Raw genomic sequence first — 12548 nt, 5'->3', positions numbered from 1 at the left:
AGGGCGCTTTTCAACATCTACTTTCTCACAATGTTAAAGAAAGTGAGATAATTCCTGGATCCATCAGATCCACAACAAAAGATAATGGGCTCTGTTCTGGACCCAGACCCATCCTCCATCCAAGTTTAGTGGAAATCTGTTTACTAGATTTTGTGTACTCCTGCTGACAAACCAACCAACCAACAAACCGACATGGCTGAAAACATACTGTAACCTCCTTGTCGGAGGTAAAGCTGCATTCCTGTCAACGTTGCATGTCGGAATTTCCTTGTAGAAATGTCAAGCTTCAGACCTCCAAGTGTTCCAGGCACACGATGCCAAAAGTGAACAAAAAACTTGTCTGACAGTAACAAAAAAAAAGTTTCTTTGGCACCCACACCCACACCCACACAGTTGAAGTGCAGCCTCCTCCCATATATAAATGAAATGGAGGAGGGAAAACGACACATGAGGTGACAGACGCCGTTATACATTATATTTTACGGCGCTTTTATTCCCGGAAACATATCTAAATGTTCCATTCACTCATCTACAAATACACCCTAAATCGTTCTCATGGGTGCCATCATTGTTTTGTGACGTCAGACAACTGCTTCCAGTAGGAGGTCGGACATTTTCGAGTTCTGAGTTGTCTGGAGCAGAGTCAACGATTCAGAATAGACCACGTGCTTCTGCAGGAGTCGCATTGTGCTGCAGCCTTTGCATCATTCTGTCAAAGTCTGACAGCTTGAGGAAATGATTTTACAGTTACAGCCTTTAAATACTCTCAAACACAAGTTCCCCTTTTTCATGACATTCTTCCTGAGGCGGATGTGCTCATTATTCATCACAAGAACGAAATGCTTGGTCATTGATTCTGAATGTAGCGGTGGCAGTGATCTATTTGCTATGCGCTGGTATTGATCAGTTTTAGAGCAGTGGATGAAGAGATGTGGGGAGTTCAGTTCAGACCAGACACAAAGGAGCGAGATATGAAACAGGGAGGGGAGAGGAGGAAGACGGCGGGGCTGCAGCGTTAGCAGAAGTCTAACGTGACAGTCTGACCGACAGAGCCCTCTAACGATTTATCGTGGCCCAGTGGAGCATTTGGTTCATGAGTGTGTGCGTGTGCACGAGTGGCAAACGTATTTAAAGCGTTCTGCATCTTTATCCATTAGTGCTGTCAGAGCATTAACTGCAGTGCAGCGCCCACTGAGCATGTGCCGGCGAACTGTGAACCCAGCGGAGGTCCTCTCAGACAATCCCTCCTGCTGCTCTTTTCTTTGGATTCTCCTCATTTGCCTCTTCCCTTTATCCTCCGCTGTCCTATTTTTCTCCCTCTTTATCTCTCTTCAGCCAATCAAAAGCAGCCCCCTTTTTCAAGTTCCACTGCTCGCCTCACCTTCCACAGCCTCATCCTCTATTCTGTCTCCCACCCTTTGTCATAATCCCTGCCCACAGTACTTCACAGCATCATAGCCTACAGTGCATAACACAATCCTTACCTCTCCTGCAGCACCAAGAGCAGCGTTCAGTGTGAGCTGCATGACCGGCGTATTATGTAACTCACTATTTAATGTCATATTTTCTAAAATACCTCGCCTGGTGGCGAGTGAAGTCCTGCCCTGCACTGGTGCAGTACTTTCTGTTTTGTTCTCCAACCTCCTCTCATCCTGCAAACACGTTCCAGTATAAAGCCTCAGGCGCTTGGTCCGACTCACACACAGACACACACACACACACACACACACACACACACACACACACACACACACACACACACACACACACTATAAGCCATCATCACCCCGCCTCACTGTAATGAGAGAACTGCTTTCAATCCATTTTCTCTGAAGCTCCATTTCCTATTTTTTCACACTTGTATTAGTGCTCAATTTCTGCTCACTGACTTTGCTGTTTATCCCCCCCCCAGCCCAGCACCTATAAATGCTCCCCACCATCAACCCCTTCCATCTCACTCCCCCTCGCTCTCTCTCACTGTCCTGCGGTGGTCTGCTCTCTTCTCTCGTGCCCCCGGCTGACTCGGCGCTGTGGCGGTGGTTGCTATGGAACTGCAAATCAGCCATTTAAGCAGTGGCACGCTAATGGATTTGCAGACAGTAAACAGAAACTACAGACTGCATCGTTGTCTACATCTCAGGCATAAATGACTCTCCACACATGTACACACACAGCAGGGACGATTTGTTCCTGTACCAGAGACTCTCCTGTTCCTCCTCGCTTTAGTGTAGATGATTAAATAATTCTCTCTGCTGCTGATCAGGTTTGTTTTGATGATTTAGTTCCTCATGCTTGCTCCTTTTTTCTCTCCCCCATCTCACAGGACTGCATCCAGTTGAACCAGTATAAGCTGAAGAGTGAGATCGGAAAGGTGAGTTTGTTGGTTTTCTGCCATTTTTCTTTGACTGTGGCCATGAATCACACATATGATGTTTGTAATGTAAAAGATCATTTTGCCAGTCTAGAAAGTCACAGTTTGTTGTAAAGATAGTAGAATACCAGTTAGTATTAGTATTAGTAGTTAGTATTGTGTGAAACAGCTCAGTGAACTACATGTACGGCATCAACACCAACATGGCCGTCAACTTGGCATAGAAAAAGTTCTGAAAAAGGTGAAAATCACGATAAATCTGCCCATACGGACAGCTGAAGTTATGGGAAAGGACAGTTATAGCCAATATATAGGACCGGCTATACGAGGTTTCATTCACGGCTTTTGGTGAGTGTTAAATGAGTGTGTAATCTTTCTAATTATGTCTTTTCAAAGTCTCATACTTGATTAGCTTTTTGACAAACTGTGACTTTCTTGAGTTGAAAAATGATCTTTTAAATTGACAAACATCATATGTGTCATTCAATGTTTGTCTCTCTCCATTCACTACTGTACAACCTTTGTGAAATATGGTCCTATGGCGGTCAACAGGAAGAGAAGGGACTTCGCCTGGCTTCATATCACTTGACTTCTACCTGTAGCTAATTCAAAACTGTCCTGTAATGTTTTACAGTTTCTACATTGTTGAGTAGCTCTGACTTTGTACTTGCTCAAGTTCTAGGCACAGCAGTGCTTGGAGCTAAATGATAACGTCAGTGGCAATGCTAACATGTAGCAAGTGATGTTTACAATTTCCATTATCTTAGTTCAACATGTAACATTTGCTAATTAGCAGCTGAAGCTGAGGAATGTCAGCGTCATGATAGATGAAAGTTCAGGGGATCACCAAAGTCATCAACATTCATTCTTTGGGGTCTGTGAATGTACAAAAAAATGATGGCAATCCAGTCATTTAGAAGTAGCCTATTTCAGTCTGGACAGTCCTACCAACAGACCAACAGTGCCATCACGAGAGCCGCACCGCTAGCTTAGCTACCAAAATAGCAATGTCTCTCTCAGTGTGACAAAAACAAGGTTGGATATCGTGAGGAGGAGGGAATAAAAAGCAAAATGGCAAAATTTCAAAGCCTGCATTGTCAGTGTTATGAAAGACAGAATTAGTATTATAAGCTCCAACATTTGAAACTTTACAGAGGACACACTGAACTGCAACATGTCTCAGTTCTGACAGCACACCAGTTCCACTCAAGTTTTGAATTTCAAAAAGTGACGCTTCGAGGAGATAAACACTTCTGTGGTTAACACTTGAGGGAATTGATTGTGGCAGCAACAGAGAAGAAAATTGAGAAACTGGCAGGTTAAAAAAAAGTGAAGCGCAAATCACTGATGTGACAAGTCCGAGCACATGAGAATAAAAGATGTTACGGAGGAAGAAATGGAATTGAATTTTGTGGTCAGAGCTGAAAAGTGGCACGAAACCATCTCTATTAGAAAACACAGAGATTGTTAGGTGTTATCATCAAACACTGGAGCAGCCATTGTTGTGATAGTTGTTAAACTTTGTTACATACATTTGGAAGAATTCACTCTCTTACAAGTATAGACTGACTGAGACTCTCCTCTCTGTCCGTACGACCAGTTTCTTGTGAGGATGAATAAATCCAGAGTCATTTATGATCTGCCGGCTGGCAAATCTGGCTGTACAAGACATCAAAGGTGATGTGATTTATGATTTATGTAATTTATGATTGATCAGATTTTCACACAGTTTCGTTGCTCATCAGAGAAGAAACCATGCGGGGAAAGAAGATCCGTGGTGGAAAACACACATCCTAGGGCTGTGTGTGTGTGTGTGTGTGTGCGCGTGTGGGAAGAGCCGCTCAATGCTGCCAAAGAATAAAAATGTTGTTTTTTAGTACTGCCTTCAAAACACTCTGCCAGTATGGTGCTGCCGTCTGTTGTCAGAGCGATGCTTTAGGAATATTAACAGCATCCCTCACTAGTTTTGTTGATGACCCACTTTGTTTTAACCTGGAGCTGAACAACACACATTGAGTTATCCTTGAAAAATGCTGCTATGAAATCACAGAATTACACATGAATGTCTGTGTCGTTGTGTTGCAGGGCTCCTACGGCGTGGTCAAACTGGCCTACAATGAGGATGACGACAAACACTACGTAAGTCCGTGCAATCGTTTTACATTTCAGAAACCTCACCCTGATTAAAACCTCAAACTCGGTCGCTCGCAGCCACAGACGAGCTTTACAGGATCTCACCAGTGCTATTGATTTTTTTTTTTTTTCAAGCTGTGAGCTCCATCCTCTCAAATTGCATCAGTTGCCTCGGAGGAAACGAGAGTGGCGTCTTCTGGTGCCGCCGAAAGTGCACCTGAGACTTTATTATCCATCTTCAAAGCTGAGCCTCTTTGTGCAGCTTTGAGGTCACTTTGCAAGGGAGGTGGTGGATGTGAGGCGGCACGCTGAGATTAAATCATTTTAGTTGTTTTCATCGAGGTGATTTGTTCCCGTTAAAGCTCTGTAAACTTACCCCCTCTAAATGTAAGCCATTTCATGTTTGAACATAACTAAGCCCGCCTGTACAGTAACAACAATGAAAGTGTTTGGATGAGTCACGTCGACCTAAGCTGCCAACACTGGATGGGTCTAAGATGTACTTTTGAATCGGAGCCAGTCAGAGCTCGGAGCTAAATACAACCCAATATTAAAACGACTGCTCGTCGATGGGCTGATGCTGAATAGTTAAACGACAGTAGTTTATATAAGGAAGCAGGCGAGGCCTATAAGATGAGTGAAATATGGTAACAAGGGAGTGCAAATATAAACTGTCGCTGGAGTGGAATAATAACACGCAGCTTTAAATAATGCCGACCTGCAGAGCCGCTCAGACGAGCTGCAGAATACTACCCTGTCTCCTAGAGACGACACGACATAAACAGCAAGCACGTTCTCTAAGGAAGTTGACAGTGACTTGAAGCATGAGACACAACATGTTTGCTTTATAAACATTTATAGGGGCACTGTGAAGTTTTGGAGATGAAGAATTCAAACTCAGAACTGTAATATTTACACTATGAATGAGGTAGTAATACAAACTCAGACACATATAAACAAAGTAAAACAGTATAAATTGTGTTGTCCTTTAAGGTCAGTTTGTTTATTCAGTTTGTTTAGGCAGAAAAATATTTCTCGTCTTATAAAATGTCTTCACCAAAACTACATATTGCACCTTTAACTGAAACCACAATCATTCAATAGCCTTTAAGGGGCACTGCTTCAGTTTTACACGTGAGGTTCACTTCACTCAGTAGTGGAGTGCTATTTGCTTCAGCATATTAACATGGCCGATAGGGAGGGAGTTGCTGGGGATATTTATTGGCGTTCACTGTCCCGATTAGCGCTGAATGTTTGCCATGGAGCTACTGGTCTTCCAACTCAGCCTCCGAGAAGATGGAGGCCAGTTTTTTGTCAGAAGGGAACACAATACAGAGGTGGTGTTCGTGCTGTGTTTGGCTCCCGGCGCCCCGAGGCTGACCCAGGAAACAGGTCCGCTAACCGAGCTAACCAGCTAACAGCAGCTACATTTAGCAGCAGTTAGCAGCGACTTATACACATCAGGAAACTTCATAAATCACCTCGTTACTGTGACTGGCTGCTTACGGACCTGTGCCATAGGTGTTCATTGAGAAGCTGCTGGTAAGCAGTAGATAGGGACTTACTTTAGCAACAAGTAGCGGAGGGAAAACTATAAAATGTGAAAATGTGAATATGATCCAGTTTTACTAAAATTATATGTACAGTAATCCGTGAGGCCAGGCCCCCAGAAACCCTGCTGCTCTGGTGGCGTCCTTCTTTTTATACATCCATGGCATTATCATAAAAATTAAGTGAGCGTTTACTGGACACAATGGAGGTACCCATCCAGTGTTGAGTGCAGGGTGATTCATCATCACAATTTTTTTTTTTTAGCATTTTCCAGAGAAATACAAACTCTAAAATACTATTGAGAATTCCTACACAACAACTTTTTTTTCCATTGTGGTTCTAATACTGGTGTATAGGCAAGATACAGAGCACGACACATGGGACCTTCAAATAAAGGCCATAAACACAGTGACCTCTGCACTCAGGGAAACAAACTGAAAATGAACCACTTTGTTTGTGCGAGCTACAGCTACATGAGAGTCCAGACACTGCCTACTGCTTTGTATCTGATGTCGTGCCTCTCGTGCATTTCCATCACCTTCTTTTGTGTGCTTTTTTTTTTATTTGCCCAATAAATCCCCCTAAAAAGTTGATATATTGCAAAAACGTCTTTAAATCTGTAACGGTATCGATAAAAACTAAATGCAACAAAGTAAAATAGAACTGGACTGAATAAATCAAAATGTGAATAAAGTGTGTGACTTCCTTGTCTCCACCAAAGAGACAAAAATGTCAGATCCTTCCGGACTGATAAGGGCGCTGTAACCGTCCTCACATTACTACATCAAACAAATGTTCCCGTCACATGACATCATCTCATTGTGCGCTCCTCTTCTGCACTGCTTTAATGGCTCCTGACTGGAGAATTAGCAGCACCAATGTTGATGAAGGTTCTCAGTTGTCCAGGTCACTTGTTTCAGTTTCTTGAAGGCGTTTCACCTCTCATCCTAGAGGCTTCTTCAGCACCACCAATGTTTTTTTGTGTTTCACTACACAATATACAGTACACTTCCACATCAACAAAGCAAAGACCCACAATCTGAACGACAAAGCGAAACAAGACCAGACTAGACCTGTTAGTCTTGTTTTAACAATAGCAAAAAGGAACTGTTATATTTTCAAGTTGTCTGACCGTTTGGTTAAAATTTGTGTTTCATTTGGGTGAAAACCTGAACAAAAAGTCCTCTGCTGTGTCCGCTCACCGTCCACCCCAACCTCCTCCATAAGACACACGCACTCGTACTGTAAATCCAGCTCTTCCCACACTGCTGCTCTAAAACATTTCCCTTTACAAACAGAACCAGCTAAAACTTATCAGTAGTATAAACACATATTTTGTAGGAGGCTGTTTTTGCTTTGTGGGGAATCCAAATGCAAATGTAGCCTCAGAGATTTTCTTTTTGGCAGAATCACCCAATCTGAAACCACATATCCCTGAAAATGAAAAATGTAAGATCATGTCCAATGCAACTCATTTTTCCTTCCTCTTCGATCTGTCCTTCCCGCCTCCACTCTTTCTCTGTGAAATCCTCCTGCATGTTTGCGGCGCGTGTGTCTACATTTAGTTTTCCTCTTTGTTTCTGCTTTCTGTGGAAGCGTTGTCATATTGGATGCTGATTGTTGACACTGATGGAAAATGTTACCTTCCGGGACAGACTGCGGGTTATTGCAGGCTGGCTGGAATGACAGACACATCTGCGGTAACAAAGCCAGGAATCAGGAGAGGAGCAGATGAGTAATGGCGGCATGGGAGGGTGATTCTGTTTCCTGGCAATCTGAGTTGCTTTCACACTAAACTGATTGGATTTTTGTATGCGGAGCATCTGCAGCATGAGCCCACGGACAGTATGCACGAATATCATCGCACACGCACACAGTGATTCATACACAGGAGAGATCAAGTCTAAAGAAAATCCTCCTGTATGCTCTGGTAGTTCACCTGTATTCACCTGGTTCTCATGAGTCTTTTAAAAAAGATCCAATAAGGTGGTAAATGTAAAAAAATGAAAAGTGAAATGAGCTTTTTTAGTATTATTGAGTTGATTACTGATATTTGTTTTTAAGGGTAGCACTTAACCGAGCTGATGAATATTGATGTTGAATGAGCAGCAGTGGTCAATTAAAAGATGAATGAAAATCGACTTCACAATCCCCAGGAAAAATAATATGATGACAAATTATTACCAATGTTTTCTTGTCCAAGTGAGAGCTGGGAGCCAGGTTTATATTCCAACACAAATTACTGAAGGTCTTTATGTTGCTGTCCTGCGTTTTATAATTACTGTGCTCATGACGTTATCAGCAGACATCCTACTGTGACTGCTGCAGATCCTGGTGAATAAAACGGCGAGGAAATCCAGAATATACAAATGTCAGTATATCAAGCCCCTGTGGCCCCGTACATCAAGGGCATCCAGAGCTGTGAGTTCACTGTATGGCAATTAGTTTTTGTTAATTTCATTAATTGCTGTGTGTTTTGTAATATGAGCCACTTTAACGCAGTCTTAACTGAACTCATTACATCAGAACAATGTTATGTGTTGAAAACTTGTATGTTGAAGTAAACATGTATGTTACGCTGTGATCCTACCCTCTCACTGAAGTTACACAGTGCAGAAACAAGTGATGGGGGGGCGGAGTGGCTGAGACAGAGACACCATTCACCCTGTTACAAGACACTGTACCATCAAAATGATTCTGAAGCTGTTATTTTAAGGTGAATAAGAGATTCATAGGAAGCGATGAGTCTTTTACGTCTACAGTAAAAATAAGTTGTCATTTTAGACATTTCCATTTTGACAGCAGGTTAGTTTTAAATATTGCAGTGAGTAACAGAACGCTTGACTTCTCCATTAAAATTGAGAAGTCCTGCGGCTCCTTACTTATATTTCAGACAAAATAGCTGCTGGAGGATCTGATGTCCGTTGTATAAAACCAAACCAGTACTTTTAGTAGAACCAGTTGTGCTGCTCTGTGCGAGTGCTGCGAGTAAATCTGTCCAGAAAACACAGATTTGTGTTGCTGCTGTGTGTGATTGTGTTTTACAGAATGATTCCTCAGAGATCAGCTGTACACACGATCAAATCAAACACATCACACATCAGAACCCCCCTCCCCATCATCTATGGTCATTTTAACTTCATTGTTGCAGAAGAAGCGACATCCTGCTCACCCAGGAACACATAAAAGGCTGCACATAGTAAATTCACGAGGTTATTATAAAGCTCAGCCCTGAGTCAGGCTTTATTAGAAAACAGCAGAGGAGCAGAACCAAACGTTCCTTTTCAAGGATCACTACATGAAGGTAGCTCCAGCATTTTTACCTTTCAATGCAGTCTGTGATTTTGAGCTAATATTGAGGGCCTGTTTTGTACAGGTACACTGTAACATGGTGATATCATTAAATATTGCGCGTACATGGTGAATAACCCAAATTAAAGCAAACTAACTGAAATACAACATCTGGTCGGTGTGGGGGCTCACATCTGGAGCACCCAATCAGATTACTCCAGCCTCGATGTCAACACTCAGTGAAGGTTAGCTCGGGTATGGGAACCTCTTTATGATCCACCTCCTAGAAAATGTAGCTGCTGCTTTTCATACTCACGAGTACCTTAGCACAGTATCAGAAGAGCTGGTCCTTACCTGAACCTACGTTACCTTTTAATCCTGGCGTTTTCTAAAGTTATTGCCATCGTCTTTTGAAAAGTGAAATTTGAGTCATTCCAAATTTCACATTTGGTAAAATACTGCGAGTGAAACTGTGATGAGGCACCGACACCTGCCTACACAGTCAGAATGTGGCTTTGAAGTGGGAAGCCTTTAACTGGAGCTCCACCATCAATACCACAATGTGTGATGAACTCTGAAACGGTCGACACTAATTTAATTGTCCGAGCGCCTGTGTGGCAACATGAACTTTGCGACTTGAAAGCGTCAATAATTCTAAATGTTGCATGACTTTTTTTTTTAACTGTTTGATGAGTCCGGCTGAGTCATTAAACACCCACCCACAAGTCTACAGACACACACACGCACGCAAACAAAGGCAGCACACAATGAAAACTGTGAACAGGAGAAGATCTGCTTTGTGCACAGTCACAGCCACGAAAAACACGACTGCAGCTTTACAAGAAACTGCTGAACTGTGCAGCACTGAAACTTTCTGTTGCTGTGAAGTAAAACAGAATGTTTCACCTTAACAAGAATAAGTTGCTCTGACAGCTGATATTTGGAGAAAATGTCTGAAATGCAGTAAATGTTATTTTCTCTCTCTTCTTCCTTTGCATAACTTATTCCTTGTAACAAGGCGTCACAATGACTTTGAGTTTGTCCTCTCTCTTTCTCACACACACACACACACACACACACACACACACACACACACACACACACACACACACACACACACACACACACACACACACACACACACACACACACACACACACACACAAAGTTGTCCTTAAATAACTGTTAGATGCTCTTTTCAACTAAAGCTTCAGTTGCCTCAGACTTGTCTCTTCTGATCCTCTCCTGGCCTTTTACAAAGCATAATAACGAAGACAACACATCCACACTAAAACGTCCTCATTCTGATGAAGGGACATGTTAGGACACTGCATTGCTAACAGCGATCATGTTTCTAGTTACATTTTGAAGGTATTTTGTTGAACTGTTTGTCGTCATGTACCTTTGTGTTACATCTTAACTTTATTTTATTGTTTTGGTATACATGCCTGCAGGGTTTTCTTTTCTTTGATCGATGGTTCTTTAGGCTTCACTTTACTGTGAATGGCTGAATGTGAACATGCTGTATGATCGAAATCATTTTCCACTCCCCTAGGCCATGAAGGTGGTGTCCAAGAAGAAGTTAATGAAGCAGTGTGGTTTCCCACGTAAGTAATATTTTATTCCGTGTAGTCTTTTGAACAAGAAATGAGTCTACCTAGAAATTAACTAATCACTGTCAGGTTTCACACAAAGGGACTCAAATACAGACAAACAAGCAGGCAGGCTGAAACAACAAAACATGAGCTTAAATGATGAAAGCTGCAATCCACAGTCCAAAATCCCCCAAAATCCTAAGAACTAAACTCCAAAAAGCTTCAAAACTAACAAAAAACAGGCAGGAGCAAAGCCACAAAAAAACAAGGAGATATACCAAACCCAAAAGAAGAACGAACATGAGGAACACAGGACACACAGGACTGACGTGGGGAAACAGAACAGATGAACCAACAAAGAGTGAGGGAACAACACAGGCTGAAATACAATCCAAACCAACGAGGGGACGAGGTGCAGGTGGAGAGACACTGGGAACAGGGCGGTGCTAATGAGACTGATGGGAGACAGGTGTGGGGGGGAATCAGACTGGGGAGGAACACAGGAGGGGAGTCTCATTTGTCTTAATTGTCGTTTCCTCGCTCCTCGATCCTCGCTTGAACCAGAAGTCGTTCCTGTCCACCATCTTGCAGGCCTTCCCAAAGCTCTTAATTGTGCTTGGAAGAGTGAGGATCGAAGAGCGAGGACACACGAGAGGCTGATCATTCCTGAGCATCAGGATGGATATGTTACATCATTTCAGTTTTCCCTGAAACATTTAGCTTAAAAATAGTACACCATAATCATAATCACATGATGATTTCACAATCAGAGTATCACTGAATACAGAGGCAAATGATGAATATATAAACACCTTTAACAGTTGAAATGGTTCCTGTGCTTCTGAGCAGAGAAGACAGTATAAATACACAGTATAAATACACAGAAGACAGTATAAATACACAGAAGACAGTATAAATACACAGTACACGGTATAAATACACAGTACACAGTATAAATACACAGTACATGGTATAAACACAGTACACAGTATAAGTACACAGTATAAATACACAGTACACAGTATAAGTACACAGTACACAGTAGAAATACACAGTACACGGTATAAATACACAGTACACAGTATAAATACTCAGTACACGGTATAAATACACAGTACACGGTATAAATACACAGTACATGGTATAAATACACAGTGCACGGTATAAATACACAGTACATGGTATAAATACACAGTGCACGGTATAAATACACAGTGCACGGTATAAATACACAGTACATGGTATAAATACACAGTACACGGTATAAATACACAGTACATGGTATAAATACACAGTACACGGTATAAATACACAGTACATGGTATAAATACACAGTACACAGTATAAATACACAGTACACAGTATAAATACACAGTACACGGTATAAATACAGACTGTTCTTCACAGCTTGTTCTTCATGTGCAGCTGTTTGTTAAACAGTTAACAGACAGGAGATCACCGGCGCAGTCTGAACTTCCAGAAGAAGTTTAACGTGTATAACAGAAGCTTCGTTTGAATGAAACTTAATAATCAGGAGGTCAGCAGGAGCATCACATCCCAACATGTCCAGTGAGTGATAAAACTGTGAGAATGAAACAGGAACTGAA

General features: G+C 42.0%; 1 protein-coding gene across 1 annotated transcript in view; it reads left to right on the top strand.

Moving 5' to 3' along the window:
• The window catches only part of camkk1a (calcium/calmodulin-dependent protein kinase kinase 1, alpha a), a 70360-nt gene that overhangs the window by 28687 nt on the left and 29125 nt on the right, over positions 1–12548 (top strand). Inside the window, exons 3-5 of the mRNA XM_073479722.1 lie at positions 2324–2371; positions 4457–4510; positions 10902–10953. Coding sequence (XP_073335823.1) covers positions 2324–2371; positions 4457–4510; positions 10902–10953 — 154 coding nt within the window. The remainder of the gene's footprint in view (positions 1–2323; positions 2372–4456; positions 4511–10901; positions 10954–12548) is intronic.

The sequence above is a fragment of the Pagrus major genome, chromosome 13, assembly GCF_040436345.1.
Source record: "Pagrus major chromosome 13, Pma_NU_1.0".
Classification (NCBI taxonomy): Eukaryota; Metazoa; Chordata; class Actinopteri; order Spariformes; family Sparidae; genus Pagrus; species Pagrus major.
Note: the sequence above shows the minus strand (reverse complement) of the source record. Positions and strands in the feature narration are given on the sequence as shown.